We start from the raw sequence: 27,770 nt of genomic DNA on the forward strand, positions 1-27,770 counted from the left end.
GAAGTGCGTAATTATGTGAACTATTACATGAAAGTAGGATTAATGCAGTTAAATGCGCTCTTAAGCATTTCATTCAGTTTTAAAGAAGAAGAAACAATTTTTCTTGTCTAAAATTAATTAATTTATTTTTATATTAAAAATTAAATATATTAAAACGCATTTGAAAATAAAATAAAAATGATTTCATCTGTTTCTGACACGAAAATTTTTGACGAAATATGTTTAATATTGCACAAATTTTACTATTTTTGAACGTACTATTCGTATGGAATTAAAATAATATCACAATATACAAAAACAAAGCAAAATTTTACAAAAATTCAAAATATATAAAATTTAAAAATTTAAAAATAGCGCAAATTTAAAAGTATTTTGAAAGAAATTATTTTATTCGTCGTAACAAAAATTTTATGTTACGTCACATTCAGATTGATTGTAAATTCAGGGAAATTCCCTCGAGAAAGACAGCTTTTACTACATTTTCCGTAGAAAGGGAAAAAAGTAAGGATTAAAAGGAAAAATTTTGAAATATTTCATCGAATTATATTATTTTATTACCAGCCATTTATACAAAAATTATTTTAAAATAATTCATTTAAGTCTTTTATTCATTTACATTTTTATTTAAGTGTTACGTTTTGACAAAGATAGGAATTTATCCCTACAGATAGGGAAATACGATAAAAACATTTAAGAAGAAACAGACAACAATGTCGTGTTCGGATTCGCAATCGTCCAACAAAACGTGGGAATTAAGTCTGTACGAACTGCATAGAACTCCTCAGGATTTAATTACAGACAATACAGAAATAGCAGTGTTACCGAGGAGTCTTCGTACCGAGTTGAGATGCCCTATTTGTTTAGATTTATTAAAAAATACCATGACAACCAAAGAGTGTTTGCATCGCTTCTGTCAAGAATGCATCATAACAGCTCTGAGAAGTGGAAACAAAGAATGTCCGAACTGTAGGAAAAAACTTGTTTCGAAAAGATCGTTACGTCCCGATCCGAATTTTGACATGCTTATCTCGAAGATTTATCCCAGTAGAGAAGAATACGAAGCTCATCAAGAAAGAGAATTGGCAGAATTAAATGTCCAACATAGCCAGGCTGTTGCTCATAGCATAGAAGAAGGAATGAGAATGCAAGTATTGAATAGAACAAATCAAAAAGTTAAGAAACAGTTCGGCGAAGAGAACGGTTCCTTGCCCGTTCCGCTACCCGTTCCGGCGACCAAGCCGAATCCCACCGTTCCCGTCTCCATACCCGTTTCCATTCCGGTGCCGGTCTCCGTCGACGGCGCGTCGTCGCAGCCCCGTAAGAAACAGAAGTTGAGATTGGAAGTGGATTTGCCTTCGAGAGAACGGGACGATCACGACGGCGGAACGGAATCCGAGACCTCGGAAGCCGTCGGACAGGACGTGGAAATCGGTCCCGGAGCGCCAAACGAAATCGAACTCGTTTTCAAACCCCATCCCGACGACGTGGACGATACGGATCTGAATTTATTGCAAGTTAGATATATCAAGACTACTGCAAATGCTACAGGTAAAATATATTTTTAAATTATGTAATTTAAAAATTTATCTTAAAAAGAGAGAAATTAATTAGGAAGGTAAATGTGTTGGCGTCGTTTGAAGAAAAGGATAGACTTTTCCGAGATGTATTTTACAGAATCAAAAATTCAAAGTTATCAAATTCTTATTAATAAATTAAACTTTAAATGAATTTTAAATTTAATTTTGAATAATTGTTTTAGGTTTTGTCAGATGGTTCGTGGTAAATTATTTGCTGCATCTGTGAGGGTTCCGAATTGAAATCCAATCCAAACTCTTGTGAGTTTTCTACAGACGTTTTGGTTGCGTCGCTCTTCCTTCTCGTTAGTACTGGACAGTTTCGTTACTGGTTGGGCTCGTTGATAATGGACAAAACTACTACCGGCCAGAAAAGACACAATATACTAATAAACATTATGTATTAATATTAGTTAATATAGTTGCCAGTTATGTAATATTTGTTAATCCACAATATAGTAAGTATGGATTTCAAAATATTCAGGATTTGCAATTTTTATTATCCTATCTTGACTAATTGAAGAAATTTCACAAACAACAAAATAAGATCAAAGAGTAATTTTGATTTTATTTTTCGTATTCCATCTCGAGAATAATTTTTCTCTTTTTAAAACTAAATTCAATAAAAATCATATTAAATGACTTCTAAATGACCACTAATGAATATTATGAATTTATAACTATTATCAATAATTTCAAAATTATTAATATTGTATTTTGGTTGTTAGATCTTCTATTTTCTTAAAATATTTAAATTGTTACAGGCTTGTAATCCATATAGGCTACTCTGATGATTTAATGCTTATAAAACATATATAATTGAATTAAATACAAAATAAAGAAATAAACTATTGTTTTTTTTAATAAATTAATACATTTCAAGGCATTAAGCATAGGCGTGCCAGATGTTTAAAATGTCAAACTAGGACAGGTGATAGAAGCACCTCTCATCACTCATTACAATTCAACATATGTAAATTTTTTGCAACATGAGATTCTGTAATTATGATGAGAAAGCATTATGCTTACATAAAGAATAGTTAGCCACTAACTGACTTAATGCATATAGTATACTCTGAGTTTGAATGATTCTTCTAAGATTGACTGTGCATACAATGAAAAAATGCATTGACTTCTTAAATGCCATCTGTTGTGCATCTGAATCACCTATCACTCTCTTCTATTATGCTTGTGAGTTCTTGCTGTATTTGGTTATTATATATACAGTATAATCCCTACCTATTAACCATGGCATCCAAGAAGAGTGTGAAAGCAACAAAGCTAAGAGAAGATTGTAATATTGACGATTGAGGTGAAAAAGAAACTTATCACAAAGTGTGAAAGCTATATATATGTGTGGTAAATCTGGCGGCCACATTTAAGATGCCAAAGTTGATGCTGCGCATCATTCTTAAAAATGGGGAAGCAATAAAAGCAGCAAATATGGCTAAAAGTGCGACAATGTTGACTTCAGGAAAATTGCATGGTAGAGATGGAAAAAACACCGCCCAGTGTGGATAAATGAGAAGAAATTGGCTGGTGATTGCATTTCCGAGAGGATATTTGTGAGAAAGCCAAGCAAGTTACGTAGTGACCTTAAGAAATGAGATAACAGCACTTGTCACAGTTAGGATAAAGTTATACTAAATGCACTTTTTATTTTATTATGCAGTATTTACATATTTGTTGTTTGTGTTTTCATTTATTGGGCTGCAATTTGAAAAAATTGCAGACTTGTACAATCCCACTGTCATCTGTCCATCTGTCTCAATCTCAAGAACAGAGTTAGATAGATGTAAAGCTTAGGGATAGGAAGCTCCAATTAACTATATACGAATTTGTGATGCAATCAGAAAGTCACATTATTTCAATTCAAAACTATTCTCCTGAAAGTAGTTAATAGATGGCCAGCATGACACTGTTGCTAACAGGAAAAGTGTGATGTACAGGGGCAAGATACTACTAATTTGAGGTGGAGAGCATATATTTTAAATTAAATTAAAAAATTGCAGTCTGGCATTGTGACAATGCCACAATAAATAATCTCTAATTATTTATAGCATTTAATTGCATTATTTATACCTTAAATTATGTGTATTTGTTGTTTTAAGTTTAATAAAATGAGTATTATTTAGGTCTGAAAATGGATTAATTCACTTTCCATCATTTCTAATGGAAAAAATTGATTTGTACTTTAAAGCAGAGTTTGAATGGCCTCCCGAAACTAATTGAATTCAAAGTATTAGGCACCACTGTTTTTAAATGCAATTCAATATACAGTTTTTTTTTTTTTTTTTAAGAACCTTTTAGCTTGGACGCCCTTCTGCAAGAATTTTGCTTATAGCCAACCATTACATAGGTCAATTGTCTACTTTTTAAATGAGATTAGCTATATAGTTTTCTTTTATTAAGTTTATTATTCTATACAATTGAAATTGAATATTTGATGATGATCATCTTTATTTTTAATCTATATTAAAATTTTTTTTCACAGTGGCTAAGATTTAAACTTATTTAAATACTTTTACAACTTTTTATTACTGTAGTACTCTTTGTAATGTAATTTCCTGTGTATATCATAACATATTTATTAATATGGCAAACTCACTTTAAAACAAACACCAATAAAGCAAATTTTGCCATTACCCTGCAAAATACCATTGTCACAATATTAATTTTAACATGATAAAACAAACAAAGATTTTACTAGAATTCATTAAACCAAATTGTAAATTATCTTCACAACCCCCAAGAAATAACCCTATTTCCAATAATGATTTTATTATTCATGTTGAAAGTGTAAAAAGCAAAGTGGTACTGTAATAAATGTTTTATTTTTAGTAGAATAGAATTTATCATGATAAGAAAGTGGTAGGCAAAGAGAAATTCTACCTCAGATTGCAGAGCAATTCAAACAACTGGTTTTAGCAGACCATTCTATGTACTCAGAAAATAGGGGTTAAAGTTTAAAGACATCCACCCCTTTAACCCATTCTCAGTCATTGTCTTATCCCATACATCTATATACAATGATCACTTTTTTGCTTTGATGTAGGCTATACGTAAACAACAGTTGTAAGAGCTAAGTTTTTGCATATTTTTCATAAAAATTAATTATATATCAAATTAATATATCAAAATTAACTATATATCAAATCACTGACAAAAAATTGACAATTTTTGAATGATAAACCTGAAAAAAATTAGACCGAGAAGGAACCCATTAAATTGATTCGGTCTCATGCAAATATGTGATAGTTTGTATATCGGAGGGATGCAAAAAGTGATGCCAGGTCTGGCTACTTTGCACAAAATTTGGCTCCTATCTTATTCTTTTGGCACCATAATATATTTTCTATTTCTTCAAACAATCTTCAACAGAAAAATTATGGATTTCTTTTCATTTTGTTTTGTTTAACCGCTCTGATGTACTGCTCCACACTTAAACGGTGAATACTGTCCTGTCTCCTGCCACTAAACTTTTCATATGTGGTCTCGGCTTTCCTCTACATTCTCGAGATTAAGGAAGGATGGAAGATGACAGTGGAAATACATACATACATTTGTTACTTGTAAATGAAGACATGTCAAATCTTGCCCATGTACTCAAAGCATATCATTTTCATTTGTATTTTTTTTTCAAAGGACATTTAATATTAAAATATAGGTCTATTGCATGTAGATATATAGAGTGAAAATACTATAAAACTTAGACTTAGTGCCACCATTTGTTTACCTCTGAAATTAGTGTAAAATTGAGTATGGAAATATTTTAAAAATAATGATTATATATAGTAATACCATAAGTACACACATTTGGAATTTGAAGGTTGAAAGCTACATGATTTAATGTTAACAATGTTATCTGTAATGCTAAATTTATCAAAATGAACTACTATTATGGAGGCCACAGAAAAATATTAAGCTCAAAAAGGTCAAAAAAGGATTGAGAAACACTGCACTAAAGTGTAGAAAACAAGTGTAATGTGAATGGAAGTTGATTCCAAAACAGCAGTAGGCTGTGACATCTGCTTTTTACGATATCATCTACATGTGAGAAATGCTATTCAGAAAATTTTAAACAAAGAAACAGCGGTGGATTTAACAGCGTGCGCATTGGGCACATGCCCTGGGCCCAGACTTCTATTAGTTCAAAAATTTATGATTATTATTATGTTTTGTTAATTATATTATACATATATTATATTCAAATTTTATTGGAAATCAAACATTAATAGTATATAACCATATTTTTAAATAAATAAAAAATATTAACATGTATTTTTATTTTCCCTGTCTCCCTGAAAAAAGAGAGGCCTTCTGTGCCCAGGGTCTTAACCGACCTTAATCCACTCCTGAGAAGAAAGCCTGATAAAAAGTTTTTTTGCTATGGAGTTTTCGTATTTTTTATTTGTTAAATTTTCAGAGGATATGCACATTTACTTGCAAAAAGATACAATCAGTAAAATAATGAAAAATTTGATTAAGAATTTACACAGTTTTACATTTGACTTTTGTATTTAAATTAACAATTTTTATTTGATCAGTGCTTTCTATTGTCAATAGTTTCTAAAATTGCCTTTGCCATCTTTGCAAAAAGATACATTCAATTTATTTATGAAGTTTTTAAACAATTGTATTTATAGTTTTAAACCACGTTTTTCTTTAAATGTAGTTACTATTTATATATTTATAATTTAAATTTGGTTTTAGCTTGTTAAGTTAAATAGATATGTTTTTAAAATATAGGAAAGGCAAAGGACTGATGGATTGTGAAAAAAGACAAAATGATGACTTAAAAGATGATGGCAATTTATCAAATGGAAGAATTGTATTAAAAATATGAAAATCTTCTGTTGTCAACAGGTATTTAAAAACACTAAAAATTATGGAAAAAAAGAAGTGTGTTGGATGCCCTCACTCTGTCTTCATATGATAAATGCATCATTCTTTGAGAAATTTGACAACCAGGATCAACAACAAACAAAATACTAACCTCTGCAGAAGTCCCTTGTTCTTATTGGATCATTTATTGAGTTCTTAAGTCATCTTGGAATTTGAATACACAAGAAGAATGGAACAACTTGCTTGGAAGCCCCACCATATCACTGCTCGTGTTGATTTTGCATGACAACACAGTAAAAACCAGATTAATTGGAACACAATCATATTTTTTGATGAGAAGAAGTGAAACTTAGATGGTCTGAATGGAGTTCACGCCCCATAGGCACAACCTTAGATATGAATTGCAGTTATTTAAAAAACAAATTCAAGGCTGTGCATCTATTATGATTTAGGCTGGGTTTAGAAAAATTGGATAAACTGCCTTGTTGTTAATGAGAGAATGAATTTAAAAGATTAAATAAACATAATGGAAGAAATATTACTGCTTGGTGAAAGTACTGGAGATAAAGTTTGGATGTATCAATAGGATAATGCATCTATACATGTATCTAAGAATCTAAAGAGTAGTTTAAAATATTAAACTATAAAGAAATTATAGTATTCAAAACAGAGTTGTTCTTTAATGGATACTGATGATGACTGAATGTCCTATACAGGATGTTTAAAATGTTTTATCAATAAAAAACAAGCAGTTCTTATATTAAGACTGGTTACTTGTCATAATTTTATATGGTGCTGTGATTTACTGATTTTAAAGATATTAAACTAGAGACCAGTCAGCATTGAGTCCAGATCCAAACCTGATAGAAAACGTTTGATGAGGTATTGTTAAAGATATTTTATGGAGAAGGGAAATAGTTTCAAGATGTAACAAGTGCAATAATGAATGTTCATAATTCAATAACAGTTGAAACTCATCACAAATTAATTGATAGCATGGCTAATCTTATTAAACTTTTGGAAAGTGGTGGAGAGAATTAACATACTACAAAATTAAATCATCTATAAAATACAACCTTGCCACAACACCTGAGCATTTGCCATTATCAGATTCATAAGGTACCATAGGCCATTATCAGGTTCTAAATAAGTTTAAGAAAACATTCCACAATACAATGTTTTCTCTCTGCTGACTACACATGGTATGAATCTTCTGCAGAATTGGATTATAATTAAACATAAACACCTTCCAAACCTTGAATCAGTCCAGAGTCTTGAATTCACTTCAAGAACATTCTCAGAGAGTCTTCTTTTAAGATCTGTCTCAGGTTGAAATTTCTGGGATAGAATGTTTCAGGTTTAACATTCTAAAAAAGAATGCTCCTAAGTGCATTGACTTAATTTCTGTGACAGACCAATTGGATGTGTCACTCTTGGTTGATGTAATTGAGATCATAAAGATATGTTAGAAAGGGTTTGCCTTGCATAAAATGTGTTTTTTTGTTTTTAAAGTTAATGCATTGCCCTTGCTGGTCTGCTTTAAAAATTTCCAGTGCTTCCAGTTCTTTTATTTGGTCTGTATGCGCGCAGCATGTCTTACAATTGTCAACTGATGTAACTTTGCTTGTATGTCATTGTCATAACCATATATGAATGATAGTGGATTGCTTTTTGTGCTCTGCTAACCATTGTTATGGGCATCTTTTAGTGGAACCAATATTGATCCAAATCCATCTGGAACCTGTCATCCTGTAGTGGGATCATATAAACCCTGGTGCCCTATCAATGTTGATGGGGTCTTTTCCATTATGTGAAAGCTTATATATATAGTTGGATTACATCTGTTTGCATCTGTATACATTTGGGTGCCCTAAACTTTGCTATTTTTTTAAATATAGTATGACATAGCTTATTATTGTACAGTCAGAAATAGCCATACCATCCTCATTTCTACTTGGGCAACTATTCACATTAGAGTCAATGCATCCATGTTTTTGGATTACAGTAGACCCCCCTATAACACGATAGATACGTTCTGTGTTATATGAATTCCGTGTTGTACGAGTCACTTAAATACACGAGCCAATCACAGCCTGGCACGTGTGCAGTTTAGGGGCTACGGCTGTTTGAAAGGTTTTTATCCATAAAATTTATCGATTCTAGACTAATTTGACTCAACATTTCCAAATCACATATAAATTTTTGGGAATAATCCATATGAACTATGCTCAGCGGCGTAGCGTGGGTGTCAGCTGCCCGGGGCGGAGGAAAATTTCGCCGCCCCCTTATTTAGGTATTTTTACAAGATATTATTATTTATTGTGAAATTTTGCCGCCCCCTATAAGTGCCGCCCGGGGCGGGCCGCCCCCACTACGCTACGCCACTGACTATGCTATAAACAAAAAATTTTAGGATTACTTACCGAGTGTGCACTGTTCGACGACGCCATTGCTTAAGCTTGTTTTTATCACAGAGAGGCTCATCGAATGGCGAGTGCGCGTTTCCCGATAGGTTATTTTTCTGCGAAAAATTTGCCGAACTTTGGAGACATCATTAATATAAATATAATTTTTTATGGCCGTTAAATAATAAATGGCCGTTTTAGTAGGTCCGCTGCTCGTTTAAATTCAACGGTTTGTGCAATGTCTGCTATTGGTTCAGATTCAACCAATCCTGTCGTGACAAGAGTTGGCGATGACGTTTTACCGTGTTATGAGTCTCTTTTAGCGTGTTATACAAACATGATTGCAATTTTTTCGCTGTGTTACATGATTCCGTGTTATAGGGGGGTCTACTGTATATAGCTATGTGCTAGTTTATAGATTAAGTTGTTATGGTAGCCATGTGCACATGCCATTCCTGCAATTTGACGAAGTTCTATTTTTGTGTCCACTAGGCTAGTACAATGTGTGTGCGCCTTTTTTTCTGATGGCTCTAAATGCATCACTTTTGTAGCTGTATGGGCCATTACAGTTGGCAGAGATGTATATTGGGTGGAAATGTGGCTTATAGTATACTTTAGTATTAACATGGTTGTTAAGAAAAATTATATTTAAAGTCATGAAATGGACTTTAGTGTTGCTCATCTCGTTCATCTCAAATACTATGCCATAAGGGTTTACTAATTTACTAATGTCAGGTTTAACCTTCCAAATGATACAAACATAGACATTTGTATCATTTGGAACTGATCCACCACCACTCTATCCATATATGCCTATGACAGCAACATACAAGCAAAGTTACATCAGGCAACAATTGTACAGCATGCTACATACATAGACCAAATGAAAGAGTTGGAAACTGTGTTGGGGGAGTATGGTTAAAGATATTTATGGAGGAGGGAAATAGTTTTACAGTAAAAACCACTTGTAGTTGATTTTTGCATCACTCTTGGAATGTTCACAACTGCTGTCCACCAACATCCAATTATTATTTTTCTGCAATGCTACAACTCAATCATGCAGTCACAATGATGTGTTCTTGATCTATGACAGATCAGCAAGGGTGATGCATTAACTTTAAAGACAAAAAAAAAACATTTCATATATGTGGCAAGTCCTTTTTGACACTTCTTTATTATCTCAATTATGTCATTTGTGAGTGGTCACATCTGATTGGTCTGTTGTAGAATTTAAATTTAAATTAAGTTGATGTTAATCAACTTAATTTAAATTTAAATTCTTTTCTGAGGATGAATTGGCTATGATAGCTGTATCTTTTCTGAGGATGAATTGGCTATGATAGCTGTATCTTTGGATGAAAAAGAAAAATAAATGCAATCAAAAAACTGTCGCAAGTGGGTACATCAAGCATGGACAAAAAATATCAACAGAATGGGAGTTTCATAATCTTTATAAAAAACATTCTGTTTTAGAACATTAAACCCGAGGCAGATCATAGATCATCAAAAATCTTTGTGAAGTGAATTATACATCTTTGTACTGGGCTAATTCAAGATTTGGAAAGTGTTTATGTTTAATTAACATACTAATTGTTGCATTTTGGAAAGTGTTTTTTTATTTTTTTTATTCGTTTGTTCAATTTTGATAATATATATTAATAATATTTGCCTTGAAGCTGAATGCTATAGAAGATTTTTGATGATTTACATTAAGGAAGAAAATAGTTTAATTCAAGCAGTGAAGAATTTATTGTTGAACAATTTTTGTGATCTTTTAGAAATGTTTACTTTATAAGAGAGATTGTTATAATATATTAGTTTATATCTTTACAGGAAAAATTAGCCAAATGATCATGCTATAAGATATGCTGTTTTCAGGGATCCCAAGTTTGAATTAAGTTGAAAACATTATAAATTTATCATAGATAGCTAAGGTTAAGGCATTATTACCTATCCCTCATCTATCTGGCTAACCCTGTTGTGTATCAGGCCTGTCTGTAATAAGCATAATTGAGACAACTGTACAAACTATAGTGTTCGGGTGTTATGTGAGAAAAATTCAATCTGTCATCTACAGAAAAACTTACAATATGATTATTACAAATGTAGGATTATGATTCATTCGGTTATTTTATATTATATATTATTAACTTTATGGGTCCGTTTACGCACAACAGTGACGTGCTGGTACAGTGATGAGTATTTACACACAACAGTGACATGACCGTGCTGTTGGTGAGTGGTCGTGGACTTTTCTGAGGATGAATTGGCTATGATAGCTATATCTTTGGATGAAAAAGAAAAATAAATGCAATCAAAAAAGTGTTGCAAGTGGGTACATCAAGCATGGACAAAAAATATCAACAGAATGGGAGTTTCATAATCTTTATAAAAAATTGAGATGACGAATCTATATTTTTTGAATATTTTCAAATGACCCAACATGCATTTCATATTTTATTAAACAAAACAGAAAAATATTCATTTTGTACCCAGTGTCCATGTATTTCGAACGAGATAAATCAAATAAAACAGGGTGTTGATGCATGATTTCAATTAAATGTTTGTCATCCATTGGAAAATAAATTTACTATCAGTGAAAAAAATATCATTCCTGTCAAATATACTTTCACAGTACGGTCACGCCACTGTGACGGATGAGTCTGGACGGGATAGTTTAAAACTAGGTCAACGATTTCTCACCGGCAAAAAATCACTGAACTGAGCAGGCACTGCACTGTTGTGTGTAAATAGACCCTAAATTTGTTTCATAACTTATATATGTACATTATAAGAAAAATTATATTTTTATGTATGAAAGTAATAAATTTATCTTTTTTATTTTTTCTAGTGGACCATTTATCCAAATATCTTGCAACTAGGATAGCACTAGACAGAAGACAAGATGATCCCGCTTCCAGATTATTATCCGAGTTATCGCCCTTTTCTATTTTTATAGCAGTTTCTCACGGGCAGTTTCACCTATTGAAGGGAAGCTTAACCTTAGATCAAGTAAATGAAAAATATTGGAAAGTAAATAAACCTTTGGAAATGTACTATGCATTTAGAAAATCTTGAAATAAGTAAAAAGAAATCAAATTCAAATAACTCTATTTATTTTGTTAATACTTCATTATTCTATATAATTTTGCTATTGTCATATTCCAGTTTGATTACAATTACAAATTGTCTCCTTTAAAGTTTACAGTGCAAATATATTACAGGGTTCGAGTAGTTTGACTACATCTAACAGCTTATTCTTATAAAAATTCCATTAATAGTTTGTGCAAAAGTTTATTAAATCTTTATATGAATTTAAATCTTATTTTAATAATACAGAGTAATTTATAGCTGTATAATATCATACATTGAAAAATAAAATTGAAATTTAGAACAAAGAGTCTAAAAGTAATTAAGAATATTAAGAATACATAATTTTATAGACGATTCTTAATTATATTTTAAGAATATATCATCAAAGTTTTCAGTATCTCTTGGTTATCCGTGATTGCAAATTAATTGGGATGTCGAGCGAAACAATATGTGGCCGAAAGTAATTGAGATGTTGAAATAAAGACCGAGCAGAATAAGAGTAAAAAATATTATACAGAAAACTCTATTCTGTAAACATATATTTTGACCGTCCTGCTAATTTTTTGAAGGAATTCTGCAGGTCTGCACAAGTGACAGGAATACCACTAGTTGTCGACAGATGGCTATTATTATGTTCATCCAAAATGTGTCAATTTTTTAAGATTCCAGAGGTTTTGCTGCATTGGTTGGGCATGATGTTTCAGCACATCCCTTAAGTATTTGAATTGTTTAAAATCAGGAGAGCTTTGTAGCACTGACAGAATTACTAACAGTTGTGTTCTGATGCAATTTTCAAGTGACAATCTGCAGTTTGTTTGTTTATTTTTTTATCTGTCTCCAAGAAAATAATTGCAATTCTAAAATTAATTTATAATTTAAATAAATGTTTAACATGCTAAATTAATAAGTTTTATTTAAAATAACACTCACTTTAAGTGTTTGAAGCTTAGTTTTGATTTCAAAGCCTATAAAATAATATTAATTACTAAATGATTACACGATTTTTCATTAAGCTATATTCGTGCTATATAGCATGAATGCTGTTTGGTAATTCTAATACTGTATATTGGACATGTAAGTTATCTGTTAACCATAGTTATTCTGTAGTCAAACTCTTAATTTTGCACACTTCCATCAACAGAATATAGGTGAAGTATGTATGACTTTTGGATAAGGCCAACCCATTTGTTCATGGTCCATTTTGTCATTTTTGCTTGCCAAAGGCATCAATGTCAATAAACATTTGTTAGCATCGTACCCAAGAGAGTCTTTTGGTAAATATGACCAAATGCGAGAGTGTTTACTAGCCTGTGAACCATTGTTGAAATCAGCAGTCAGTTGAGCATTTGTTCACAATAACCTACACTGACCTTGTAACCGCGCAATCGTCGACAAGATGTGGATATCCAATGCCTTCTTATGTTTGTCGTTTGTCCATTTTTGCATCACTCTCGGAACGTTTACAAGCTGCTGTCCACAAACAACCAATTATTTTTTTTCTGCAATGCTACGACCCGGTCGTGCAGTCACGACGACGTGTCCTCGATCAAAGTCAAATAGATCTTTTCTCTGTCTTACACTATAAATTGATTGCACAAATGTCACGTAGAGTGCAAAAATTCAATGTTTGAAATCACTTAGACTTTTTCCATTATTATTTTATTTTACTTCATTAAGGGAATTTTTTTATTGTTATTATAAAAATAAACATTTGAAAAGTGACATAAAATAATGATCTATTATGAAGGAAACAACTAAACATAAAGAAAGTCCAAGTGATTTCAAACATGAATATTCGTTATTACAGACATTTGTGTGGTCTGCACTAGTCTCTTTCACTATTCAATTTAAATCAATTTTTTGTCATTTGTGTATAAATGGAAATTTTTAGTTCATTTTTATGGCATACGAGTTTCGTCGCAACTATATGAAATACATATATAATTTTTACAGACATCTCTTTGTAAATTTAACTGTATTTCCAAGAACATCATCTCATTTATAACACATTGCTTATAGAAAATATAACAACTCAATTAACAGTGGTTTACAGGAAACATTTAATCATAAAAATAGTTTTTCTGTATATAGATTTATATAGCTTTAACACAGTGGCGTGCCGTCATTGGAAGCAATGGAAGCGCGCTTCCACCTTCCGATGATTTTATGCAGATGGCAATTTAATAATATAAATTGTTTTTATATTCATTTTAGATAACTGAAATTTTATCAGATATATATGTTTTTTCAAAATAAAAAGAAATAATTAGAATCTTATTTACCGATTATCGAAAGTATATTGGTTTAAGTATATTAAATAAATCAGTCCCGACGAGATAATAAAACAAATTATTAGGACATATTCTCATTTCATCTGTTTATACCTGCATTATGCAGAAGTAAAGACTCCATCTTACACTTTGACTAACTAGAAATCTATTCAAACAGCCCGTACACTTTGACTGTTTTACATCAACTACCGCTTCATTCCATTTTTCAGATTCTCGTTTATGAATTTTTACAACTGGCTTATTGGTTAAGATTAACAAATTACAGAACTAAACCCCTCTTACTAACAAATAACAAAATTCTTTAATGGAATTTAAACTACATTATATATTAGTATTAGTTTTAATTGAAAATAAGAGATGTGAGAAATATTTGAAAATAATGTAATTGTAAAAAGTTTAGAAATGAATATTTTGTTATAAATCATTGGATGATTATACTTTATGGAGATCTAAATTAGTATATTCTGTTAATAATAATTTTACTTGAATTTATGTACATTGCAGAAGAGAAAGGCATTTTTGTTTAATTTTCGGAAAGGTATCAAGAACATATTTGAAAATTTTCCAGTCTGAAAAAATTCAACTATGATGCAATATAGTTATTTGTATGACAATACACTGTACTTAAATTTCTTTAGAGAAAAACTTGTTTACCATGTCGTGCATTGGCCGAAATCATTTCAGAACAGCAGCATTTATCCCAAAATTTGCTGTTTCTCGTATTTTTCTAGAGCAGTCTCCGTTTTCATTGTCTTAGTAACGTTTAAGGTGTTTTGCCTTGCATATACGAATGTTGTTATCACATGTTGCTGTGCTTTTTGCCGACTAACTGGGTTCATGAAACTTGATAACCTGTTTTTTTCTGTTAGAGACAGTTCTGTGTGGTTTGTTTTGAGCCATAATATAGGGCTGCAGAGCTGTAGATGAATAGATCTAATATTAGTTCAAATACAGCAGAACCTCGATTATCCGGATTGTTCAAAATAAAAATTTACGAATTTGCTGATTTGCACTTGGCGAATTGCGACACTGTTTATGTACAGTACGTGATGGAATACATAACTCGTGTTCCAACAACGTCTCACTCGGCACAGTGGTTGTAAAGTTTGCGTCGTAATAAAAATATAACTTGACATACATATTTATAAATAATTTATATTCAAATTACATCATTTCTATGGCCAAGGGCAGTGTAAGGCATGGGCGACGTGAGCCACCGCCTACGGCCTCGCGGCGAGGGTCCGAGGGGTCTCGCGCCTCGAAGGTTTATGCATTACGGTACTTGAAAGCCGTGAACGAGACGAAAAAAATTTACTCGTCATAAAACGATAAATAGTTTGCATTTTTATGAATAAATATTTGACAGTTTCAACTGCTTTTTATTTTATAAAATCCGTCTTCTTGCAACACCAGAGGGCCTGGCGAAATGTACTTTGCCCAGTGTTTAGATTCAGTGGTTCCCAACCGGTGTTCCGTAAGCATCTCCAAAGTGTTCCGCAGATTTAGTCGCAAATCGGAAAGTGTACAATCGTATTCGAGCCGCCGAATATCAAAAAATTAAAATCATAAAATTTTCATAAACTTAAATATATATGTACGACTCGTACTTATGGAGTGTACTACTGTTTCGAATAAGATAAAGGCAATGATAAAAACCGAATGAAATGTGTAAAAAAACATCAGGCACAAGTGTCCCATTAATCAAAAACTGTTGGTTTAGCTCTACTCTTGCTTGTTCTCAGTAGATAAAGAGAGCTTTAAATTATCAAAATGGAAATATAGTTTAAATTTCTTTTAAATTACTGTTTTTAAAATGAAAAAATAAACAATTTATTAATATTTAATAATAGAGTGTGTGCTGGACGCCGGAGGTGTGAGTGGACTTTTGCTGAAGATCAAATATTGGTTTTATAGCATTGGAAGGCCAGTATATAACGAAGAAAAAAAAAACGGTTTCGTTGGCAAGGAAATTCTCCAAATAGGGCCTAACTTCGTTCCGGGAGACGAAAACTCATGGCAAATTTCAATGGCGGAACTGGAAAAACGAATCTCAGAATTCAATGATTTAGAAAGGGATTTCTTCGAAGATTGTTCTCAAAGACCATGTCCGTAGAACAAAAAACATTGAAATGAAACAGCTGAAGCACGCAAAACAATGGTTAAATGACAATGATTTGGTCCTAACACGAGTTGGCAAAAGTAAACACCTAGTCATCATGAAAAGACAAATTACAACAAATCTTTAGAAGACGTTAGAAATTTGTTGCATCTGGGGTCGAAAACGTTAATGTTTCTTTAATAAAACGTTTCTCAGCATCAGGTGTTGGAGGATTTATTAAATATTTAAAGAGCTGAATAAGATATTTGGTTAAAAGAATACTTGTATTTAAATTTGCATTACGAAGAAATTAATAATAAAAAAATAAATAAATCTATGTAATGTGTTATTTAATACGCATCGATGTAGAGATGGCGCACGCAATTCTCTTTAGAATATTTTTAAAAACGTTCCGAAGTTTGTTCGTTTTTGCAGATTTTCGTTGTGTTCGAATTTTTTGGATATTTCCTGAAGAAGGTCGTTAAACACGACCGAAAACGTTCGTTTGTACCGAATAAACACGGCTGCAAATTTATAAAGTGTCATGAGTGTAGTGTTTTAATAAGATATGCAGTCTACGATGAGTTATAAATAAATCTATTTTTATGATATATTTTAATTTCTAATTATAAAAGTTTAATAGTCAATTTTTATTTTTTTTTATTAGCTCTTTCCCCGCCCTGTGGGCACTAAGAGGGCCTTTTTTAGTAGGCCCATTATGGGTTCGGCCAGGCCCACAATGGGACGACCGGGTGGTGAGGGACGGGGCCCGGCATATCCGAACGGACCACCCCCCGAAAAATTCCTGGGGATTATTCGATCCGTTCGGATTCGATCCCGGGTCCCCCAGAGCGGTAGGCTGCCACCTTGACCGCTCGGCCATCCGGCCTAATAGTCAATTTAAACTAATTGCTTTTATTAAAATTTTTTAATAAAAAGAATTTGTTATTTATTAAAAAGTTTTTAACAATTTTTCGATCAAAAACGCATATCATTTTTTAAAAATTTGTATGTAAAGTCTGCGAACAAAATCAATTTTTTAAAATTTCATCTAGTAATATTCTCGACTGCATTCTCTATGTACAGTTTAGGTGCAATTAGGTTAGAGAAACTGTATTTTAGCTGAAAGAGGGCGTAGGGCATTGTCTATTCTCACGTGATCAGCTTCTATTCGGTTAGCGTAAGAACGAAGACCGATTGTATACATGAGCGAAAAGAAAGAACGCCAAATTTCGAAGATCATTTTGTTGTAAAAATACATCAAATCGTAACGTTACACATATCATTATATAGAAAATGACAATATTTATCGGAAATCGAATAGTTTGGACAGGTGAGTGTCGATTTTAAATGAACCTAGTAAGTGATAGAGCACCTAACGAAATGCAGATGTCGCTTTAAAGAACTATAAATATGGGAGATGCACTGTGGGGATCATTGTAGTGGGAGGCGGCGCGTTGGAGTGCGTCATCGTATTTGTTAGGAAATGTCGGCGACGGACGACGAGACGCGTGCGGGGCATTCGGCCGACAAAGGTCTTCCGAGAAGCGAAGAAGCGGCGTTTTTGAACATTCCGGACGACGTGGATGACTTTCATCGCCGCTATCAATCTCCTCTGACGTCGAGATATGCCAGTCAGGAAATGGCCTACAACTTCAGCGATCATCGGAAATTCTCCACCTGGAGGCGACTCTGGATCATTCTGGCCAAAGCCGAGCAGGTAGGACCAACTGGTTAAATTTTCCCTAATTCCTTCCTTAAGCGTCTTGTGGCACCCTGTCAGAACTGTTCGGAGCGACACTGGGGCCGGGTCTGCCACCGTGGTGGTTCGGATGGCCGCGACGCTGGGGTCGGGTCTGCCACCGCGGTGGTTCGGATGGCCCGGCAGTAAGGTAAAATTGCTGATGCAAACAACGTCGTTGGGACCCAAACGGTGCCCTAGAGCAGTGTTCTGCAACCTTTTCCTACTTGTGGCACACCCATGACTCAACACTGCACACCAAAATGTTATTTCTCTCAAAATCATATGATATGATACTATTAATAGAATTACAAGCCACTAACCTATTGTTATCATTATTATTAAACAGACAACAACACCTGTGAGCAAATTTATTTTACATGTAATTTCTTAGAATACATAAAAATGTATGACATGTAATAAAGAATAAACAAATGTCATCTTATTTCATCAGTGCTGCAGCAGAGAATGAAATACAAGCACCAAGAAACAACAATGGTGATAAACATATGTAAATAAAACTTGAAATTAACAGAATATGTAAAAGTTCACGTCACCTTTCGCCACGTGATGGCACACCAGTTGCAGAACACTGTCCTAGAGCGTGTCCGTAGGACCAAAAAAACTAAGCGTACCTGTAACTGTGACCCTTGGCAAGATTTAATTATATAAATAACTTGTTTAATTATTCATATTTATATTTTATTAGCAAAAACTATCCAAAACACGAACAATGCTTTGTATTTGCATATTGTAATTGCATAGAATTTTTTCTGTAGATTGCAAAATTTAGGCACTTTGCTATGGGTGGTCCAGAAGGACCCATAGCAAAGTGGGAAGGACCCACTTTGCTATGGGTCCTTCAGTTTCTCGGATGCTTAGTCTCGTAAAGTTAGTTTTAAAGTCAACTGCTAAAATTATAGGATAAGTTTTCATTTATTTGAATTTAATTTTAAATTTTTTAATGTATTAAAAACTTGATTATAGAAATTAGGTATTCCCGTCACCAACGAACAAATTCGAGAAATGGAGAACTTTGTTGGCAAGATCGACTTTCGGCAGGCGGCCGAAGAAGAAAAACTGACCAGACACGATGTCATGGCTCACGTTCGCGTGTTTGGCAAGTGCTGCCCGGCGGCGGCTCCAATCATTCATCTCGGTGCCACGTCTTGTTACGTCGGAGATAATACGGTTGGTTAAAACATAATTATTTTAATAAATATTTGTTCATTTGCTGACGTTGTTGTCAATCAAAATGTTTTTTTTTTTTAATTCAGGATTTAATAATGATGAGAGATGGACTGAATATTTTGTTACCAAAAGTAAGTCTGTTCTGTCAAAATACATTTTTAATGTAAATATATATATATATATATATATATATATATTTACTATAAAATCAATATTATATTAGAAAACTTCCAAAACACTAATTCAAGCTCAAATTTTAAGAAAACTTATTTTATAGGAGTGACTTTAAATACCTAAACACTCTTAAGTCTATCTTATTTAACCCTAAAGAAAAACATTAAATGTTAATAATGACCTTTCAAAGTAATTAAGTTTGTGAAAGCAAGCAAAAGAGGTTTGGAAGCGTGTGTTCAAACATTTAAAATTTCTCTGACAAAAGCAAAGAAGACTATATTATTGATTTTGTATAATATGGTTTTGCATATTGTTTCGAATACTCGATTACTTGTCGGTCAATTTGATTAAAAATCCAGAAAATTCTGATGGTTTTCTGGGTTGGTAAGTGGCTGTGAAATCTTTGATTTCTGATTCAGACTGAATAGGATGTATAAAACTCTTCTCCTTTTTGATAGTTTTTAGTTATTGCATTTATATAATTATAAAAATTTGGAACTGTAGTTATTCATAATTTAATATATGTACTGTTTAAGAAAGCTAATTTGTGTTATTTACTGAAAAAGTATAATAGAATTTATAGACTGTAGGAAATGTCTGTACCGAGCATAGCCAATAAGTCAATTCTGATTGACTGGTCAATCGATGCACAATTTTTGATAAATCACAGATGATTTGGTCAGTTAAAATATGGAAAAAATTTTTATTTTCTGTGGGAATATAAATCGTTTGGCACTAACAGCCCATAGCAATAGCTAAGGGATGTTGGTTATGTGTCGTACGAGATAATGTGGAGTAGTCTTTGTTTCCAATTGCAATGTGGCAAAAAGCTATGTAGATATTGAAAGAGAAACACAGAATGGAACACACACACTTTTAGTTGTATGGTGGTCTCTTCAAATTTAATTTGTTCCGGGAGGCCATTTGAACTCTGGATTGTTTGCAATTTTGCAATCCAAATCAATTTTCCTCATTAGAAATAATGGCAAAAGATTTAATCCATTTCTAGACCCCTAAACAATTCTCATTTCTTTAAACTTAAACAGCAAATGTGCATAATTTAAAGTAAAAATATTACATGGCATTTAATTGCAGTAAAGTAAAACAAACAACAAATAAAATACATAAATGCAACTCATTTCATTATACAGTATTATTTAAAGTTACTATGCAGCTTGCTTGGCTTTCTCACAAATAATACTGTTGGAGGTATTATCACCAGCCAATTGCTTCTCATTTGCCCACATGGAAGTTTTTCCATTTTGGTAACATAATCTCCTAGAGGTCAGTTTTGTCATACCTTTAGCCATATTTGCTGCCTTTACTGCTTTCTTGTTTTTAAGAATGGCACACTCCATTGACTTTGGCATTTTAAATGTGGGCACCAGATTCACCAAATGTATACAGCTTTCACAGTTTGCAATAAGTTCCTTTTTCACCACAATCATGGTTACTACAACCTCTACTTAGGCCCTTCACTTTCACTCTTCTTGGATGCGATGGTTAATGGATAGGGATTATATAATATATAACTTAACGCACCAAAAAAAGCCAAAGAAGCATTGAAAAACGTGTAATGCAAGAAATACTTTTGCAGTGGGAGACAACTGACGCACAACAGAGGGTGTTTATGCAGCAAATGCACTTTTTCACTGCATGCACAGTTCAAAATGTAAAAGCATTGTTCAAATTCCTGGTTGAATTTCTTTAGAATTTGGCATTCAAACTCTGTACTTTGAACATTCCAGTGGTACCATACTTTGATGATATGGTTAGTTTAGAAATTGTCATCTTTTGTCTTAAATAATAATAGTTATGTACAAAATGATTACAAACAAATCTTGCTTCTCTTTGGTATAAAATGAATGGAAATAAAATTTGCTTTATTTTAGTGAATGATACAATTTGTTGAACTCTTTTTTGGTAATAAAGCTAATCTGGGATGTAAAGTATCTTGCAATAAATAAATACAGTAGAGTGTCGATAAGTGGAACCAATTGGGGACTGGGGTCCTTTCAGTTAATGATTTGTTCCAGTTTCCGACTTTGTACGAAAAAATACATTAACCTGTCCGATGTTCAAATTTTTCTCCGTTGCGTATCGCTTCCTGTTGAATTTTTCTCCGTTGCGTGTCGCTTCGTGTTGAATTTTCGTCGATTTTAAGCCTAACGAAAATTTTTATAATAATCATCGAGGCTATCGTATCGTTAAAAATTATTTCTGCATTTTGTACAAACAAAATAAATATATTAAAGAATATAAAAAACATGAAAATTATACTTTAGAAGTAAATTTAGTATCAAAAACATTCGATTCAGCACGACACAGTCCGACTGAAAATCGTTCCACTTTCCGGCCATTCCACTTACCGACGTTCCACTTACCGACGTTCCACTTATCGACGCTCTACTGTATAACTTTTTTTATTTCATAATTTTATAAGAGCAGGTTAATAGACTTTTTATATAGAATAAAAATATGATAGATTGTGTGTACTTTTGAATCACAAATTTTAATTATATTCTAAGTTGGCCAAATCTGGTGTACACCATGTTTAAAATCCAAATGATTAAAAATTCAAATTTGATAGATTAATACTAGATAAAGTACGATGAAAGAAACAAAAATATTCGAAAGGTGTGTATATTTAATTAATCTTTCTGATTAAATATCTAGTAACAGATTTAATGGACATATAAAGTAGTTTGTGATATATATTACATTCTCATACTTTTAATTTACTGTAAAGATTGTGTAAACTGAAAATTGTGAGGTCGACATTGTTTAAATAAGATACATTTATTATTACGTAATTATTTTATCAATATATAACTTCTTTGATTAAATATTTTAATAACATTAGCATGTTAATAAAATATTTAATTATAAAACATAACATATTTTTTGTTTTATTTGTGTAGTTAGCACGCTGCATCCACAAATTGGCAAAATTTGCTGAAGATTACAAGGACCTACCAACTCTTTCCTATACACACTTTCAGTAGGAAATCTTTATATAAAATGTTTGTTTAATCAAACATTAACGTAAATATAAAATTTGGAATTTTTTTTCTTTTTTTTTTTTTTTTTTTTTTTTTTTTGAATTAGACCGGCTCAGCTGACGACGGTCGGCAAACGTACCTGTCTCTGGGTGTCCGACTTACTCGCCGATCTCAGAAACTTAACCAGGGTGCGCGACGAATTAAAATTCAGAGGCGTGAAGGGAACGACAGGAACTCAAGCTAGCTTTCTACAGTTATTCAATGGTGACGAAGCAAAAGTACGTAAGACATTTCTTATTAGAGATTTTATAATCTGTTCTTAATATTTAAGTACAAAATTAAAACATTACAAAATTTTGAAAATGCACATTCATTGAAATGTTACAAAAAACTGATTAGGTTATAAATACAAAATAAAAACAAATATAATAATACAATATAATAAACAAAAAAATAAAATATAAATATAATATAATAATAACTATAATAATAACAATAAATATAATAAACAAAATAAAATAAATACAAATTAAAAACAAAAGCAATTTTTTATAATTTTGAATTTTTTTTGACATTACGTAAAATTGCAATGGTATTAAAGATAATTTTATTTGAATATTACATCAATTTCATATTGTTTCCATATTTTTGTCTTGAAAGTGAATTAAATTAGACATAAGTGTACGTACATCATTCCAACAAAATGAATATTCAAGATAGCTTTCAATTCTGTCATTCGGTATAATGTCACATTTCAAGATGTCAATTTTATATTAGATTAGAACTTATATTTCATTGTACTTTGTCACTTGAAGAATAAAAACTACAAATAAAACTTCATCTTACCAGAAATATCTTATTGTCTTTATTTCACGCTGGACTAGATATAGAATCGGTTACTACACTTTTTTTCATTTCAATTACGAAATCCATATCTATAAAATAACTGATATTTTAAAAGTTTACTTTAAACTTTATAAATTACAAGTTTTAATAAATTCCCGAATGAGTAAAATTATCTTAATGTTTAGAAGTAAAATTAAAATTGAAAATACCAGAATTTCCTTTTAATTTTTCAACTAATACCAATTATACACGACTTCAAAATTTATAAAAAGTTTGCATTTGTGTTCTGGACTGGTATACTTCTAGAAATGAATAATCTTATATAAAAATGTAGTAAGAAATCTTTTTCTATTCTTGAAATGTTTTACCTTACCAACTTCCCTTTCGGTATACTATATTAATTTTTGATATTGCGTTCCGAGCATTATTAAATAATTGAAATCTGCTCATATCTTGATATTTAATTAGACAGAAGTATCGTACTAGGAGAAATCAAAATCGGTTATCGTGTGCCTGCGGTTGAGATTTGCTATTGGGACAAATGTGGACGGTCAAACTCTAATGCTATGCAATGATATTTGATGATGATAAAAATGACATTTTACATCTAATTCATTTTTATAATTAAGTTTAAGATGAAAACAAAAATTTATTTTCAATTGATCAATTTTTAGGTCAAAGAATTGGATATGCTTGTGACAAAAATGGCTGGATTCAAAAGGTATTAAATCATTTTAAGAATTTTATAATATATACATTTTCTATAATACGTGTATTTATTTATATCGTATAGTTGTTATAAAATATGCGGACAGACATACAGTCGGAAGATCGACGTAGAAGTCCTTTCTGCTCTGGCGGGTTTAGGCGCATCGATTCACAAGGTAAATTGCCTCACTTAACAGGCTTTTCATCGACGAATTTATCTATTTATTAACGTATCAGTTTAAATAACAAAAATTAGTCAATACATCCTTGAACTTTGTTCCAACCAGAGATTTCCCCCTACTTTTAATCATCTTCATCTCATTCTTTTATAATATATATCAAACAAGTTAGACTTTGTCCAGCGATATCAAACAGCTTCAGAAATTTAAATTATCTTTTTTTATAAATTACTTAATATAATTTTTAATATGTGAACTGATAACAAAATAAGAATTGCAAAGTTTATTAACTGAAATTTTATTAAAGTTTTTAATAAGATTTATTTGTGTTATTTTACCTCGAAGTAAATGATAAATTATAGCGATTTTCATTACAAAAAAGTAAGTGTTTTTAATGATAAAAATTTTCATTTAAGATTTGTACAGATATTAGACTTTTATCGAACTTAAAAGAAGTAGAAGAGCCTTTTGAGAAAACACAAATAGGCTCCAGTGCTATGCCATATAAAAGAAATCCCATGCGATCCGAAAGATGTTGTTCCTTGGCACGACATCTAATGGATCTGGTCATGAATCCTTTGCATACGGCTGCTAATCAGTGGATGGAACGAACATTAGACGATAGCGCAAACAGGTATTCGACATAATGATTTAGAACTACTTTCCGAAAAAATTTGAGTTTAATAACGAGACTAAATTTCAGGCGCATTACTCTACCCGAAGCATTTTTAACAGCAGACATCATATTGCATACCCTACAGAACATATCAGAGCGTCTGGATATACATCCTATGGTAATAGAGCGACACGTAAATCAGGAATTGCCGTTCATGGCAACCGAAAATGTTATTATGGCAATGGTTAAAGCCGGAGGAAATAGACAAGTATGTGCCGTTTTGTAAAAAAAGACAAATTCTATACGTAAATCTCGACTTAACGTTTGAAAATTCACAGGACTGCCACGAAAAAATTCGAGTTCATTCGCATCAAGCCGCTGCGGTTGTGAAAGACGAAGGAAAAGATAACGACTTGGTAGAAAGAATCGAGAGGGATGCTTATTTTGCACCGATTCATAATGACTTGAGAAACCTCCTCGACCCAAAAACGTTCATCGGAAGAGCTCCGAATCAAGTAATTTCCAAAAAAAAAATAATAAATATATTTAATTCGCACCGTTTGAAGTATTAAAATATTTTAAAAAATAATTTTTTAGGTCAAAGAATTCTTGGAAGAGGAAGTGAAACCTGCTTTGAAACCATTTCAACGACTCTTAGATGCCCAAGCCGAATTAAATGTCTAAAATTTCACACCAAATTTCTTTCCACACGTTTTGGTACAATGAAATAATGCTTGAATACGAGAGAATAAATTTATAGTCTTTGGAATTCTATCAAATTTTGTTGTTTCTTCTTTGAATTTTCACTAGACTTTGAAATCGTAACAAATTAGAGCATATTACTAATATAAAAGCGTGTGTGTGTGTGTGAATTCCTTGACACTGCAATTTTTGTCCAATCCAGACGAAATTTTAGTTATATTCGTTTTGTTCTGACGGAAAATATAGGCTATTTATTTTGCGGAAGTATTAGCTATAGAACAGACGTACCGATTTCGGATGGGCGATGGCAGTGACGTCGGTGACCACGCATTAAGGGAAATTTCCCTCGAGTTGCATTTTTAAATATTTTGGCAAATGGCATATTTTAAACCTACTTCATTAAATTTAAACTTTAAAATGATAACACATCGTGTCACTTCTATAACAAATTTTTAAAAAAACTTTCCATAGTGATCGGGTGACGTAAGGGGGCGAGCGCCCCACCCTGGCTCATTTAGTCAAACGGAAAATTATAGGTCAATAGGTTATAATAGTATTGAGCGACAAGAAAGCTTGTTTGAATAGTGGCAGGAAGACGCTATCGTGTTGGTCTGTGACTGGAGCGCGCTCTGGTGAACCAATGGAGAACTGGCAGTTTAAGGTCTAGGTGACTCGATTGTAGAATGTTCGAGGTTCGGATTTAATGAGAAAGTTCTAGTACCGTCTGTTCCCCATTTAAGCGCCGCGATCAGGGCAATTGAGTCAATCGAGTGAGTTGACGCATTTGAGCTTGTTCAGAACACCTCGAGCGAGGTTTGTTTGAAATGTCGTTGCGTCCATGTGCAATACTGGATAAATTAATAAGTACTAAGCTGAACTTTGGCACATTTTTTTTTTTCCTTTCCATTAGTTGTACCAAACGCCTAACTGAAGGAGATAGCTGCACTATTTAAAGAAACGCAATCGTCCTATCCTACCATAAAACGGGCGCTACTTATCTCACTTGCACAGCCCTGCACAATGTTCACTGTCGAAAGATCCTTCAGCACCTTACGCAAGGTAAGAACTTGGGTACAGTCAACAATGACAGAAACTGCTTGTCGGTCTTTGTATGATAGGTGTGCATAAAAAAGGGTTTTGGGAGCTAAAAATAAATTTTGACAAGACTTAGACAGAACTCCCATAGGCTATTGCTGAAATAAAATCTAGATAGGTTGAAATAGCATTGCAACTAATTTTAGCGTTTTCAAATTTTCAAATAACGTTGTTTATTAAATAATGGTTTTATCTTTTTTTTTCTCCCTGGAGAGAATCCTGACTACGCCCTCGGGTGACGTTCTATTATCTAATCGGATGTAACAATCTAACTAACCCGTTATTTAGAAAGCGTTATCGCTCATGTAATTAAAGTATGTACAATTCATCTTTGTTTTTATGAACATAAAATTAAAGAGACACCTGTTTTCTAGGGGGGAAAATGCCTAGGGGAAAGTGAAATTGGTCAGGTAAATTCTAGATCTAAAAGAATAAGAACAACCTAGACCCTTAAAGTTCTCATCCTTTTTTCATTCGGGAGTTTCGGGTCCTTTATGTCCACTTAGAAATAGCGCTAACAAATGTAGATTACATCTCAACTTCCCCTGGTGACGACGGAAAAAATTGCCATATTGTCCTATGGCAATTTTGTTTTGTTTTTTTATTTTTACAAAAAATAAAAAATATAAAGACTGTCGTTCTAAAAAATTCTTAGGCGGCGATCATTTTATTTTCTTCATGTTCTAGAACAAAGTTTAGACCAGTGACTCTCAAAGTGGAGGTCGTAAAACATTTTTGAGGGGTCGTAGAAAAATTGATGACAGATCAATTGTTTTTCCAATATTTTATAAATTTACTATGGATTCATGTTTAGAAATAGTAGAAATCAAAAATATATAAAATAATTTTTACTTAAATAAATTGCACATATAAATAATAAACACAATATGAATATTTTAATACGAGCCTGAATATAACATTCAAAAATTTGTGCGCTATTGGGGAATCCCCCGAACCTCCCCCGCCTAAACTATGATAGAACAGCGTTGGCTAGCGGCACTGCATCTGTAGGCACGTGGCGTTAGAAATATTTACATTCCAAACAAAGTGCTTACTAACTAAACATTTCCATAGTATTTTATTGCTAATAATATATCAAAATAAATGTAATTAAAGTATTTTTATTTCTTTATTTATTTTTATTAGGAAAATTCTCCGTTGCATGTGACTCCATGTTGAATTTTGTCGATGTTAAGCCTAACGAAAATTA

At 32.3% G+C, this 27,770-nt stretch overlaps 2 protein-coding genes across 2 annotated transcripts; both read left to right on the plus strand.

Annotated features, from left to right (window-relative positions):
• Positions 1-651: 651 nt before the first annotated feature.
• Positions 652-11,932, plus strand: LOC136984103 (E3 ubiquitin-protein ligase RING2-like). Its single transcript, XM_067281028.1, has 2 exons — positions 652-1,548; positions 11,676-11,932. Exons 1-2 carry the CDS (start codon positions 711-713, stop codon positions 11,900-11,902), a joined length of 1,065 nt encoding a protein of 354 aa, XP_067137129.1. The 5' UTR covers positions 652-710; the 3' UTR covers positions 11,903-11,932.
• A 5,828-nt stretch (positions 11,933-17,760) lies between these two features.
• Adsl (adenylosuccinate lyase) lies at positions 17,761-25,542 on the plus strand. Its single transcript, XM_067281051.1, has 11 exons — positions 17,761-18,026; positions 19,035-19,238; positions 19,325-19,369; positions 22,334-22,413; positions 22,521-22,692; positions 23,935-23,981; positions 24,054-24,144; positions 24,564-24,781; positions 24,851-25,031; positions 25,102-25,278; positions 25,361-25,542. Exons 1-11 carry the CDS (start codon positions 17,793-17,795, stop codon positions 25,445-25,447), a joined length of 1,536 nt encoding a protein of 511 aa, XP_067137152.1. The 5' UTR covers positions 17,761-17,792; the 3' UTR covers positions 25,448-25,542.
• Positions 25,543-27,770: the final 2,228 nt, after the last annotated feature.

The sequence above is a fragment of the Centruroides vittatus genome, unplaced genomic scaffold, assembly GCF_030686945.1.
Source record: "Centruroides vittatus isolate TY-2023 unplaced genomic scaffold, ASM3068694v2 contig_904, whole genome shotgun sequence".
Lineage (NCBI taxonomy): Eukaryota > Metazoa > Arthropoda > Arachnida > Scorpiones > Buthidae > Centruroides > Centruroides vittatus.

Excerpts from the sequence above, each read along its gene's own strand:
- LOC136984103 (XM_067281028.1), top strand. The coding sequence starts at position 711 with ATGTCGTGTTCGGATTCGCAATCGTCCAACAAAACGTGGGAATTAAGT. Across the intron at positions 1,549-11,675 it reads GACTACTGCAAATGCTACAG|TGGACCATTTATCCAAATAT; the intron begins GTAAAATATATT and ends TATTTTTTCTAG.
- Adsl (XM_067281051.1), top strand. The coding sequence starts at position 17,793 with ATGTCGGCGACGGACGACGAGACGCGTGCGGGGCATTCGGCCGACAAA. Across the intron at positions 19,239-19,324 it reads GTTACGTCGGAGATAATACG|GATTTAATAATGATGAGAGA; the intron begins GTTGGTTAAAAC and ends TTTTTAATTCAG. Across the intron at positions 24,145-24,563 it reads TAGGCGCATCGATTCACAAG|ATTTGTACAGATATTAGACT; the intron begins GTAAATTGCCTC and ends TTTTCATTTAAG.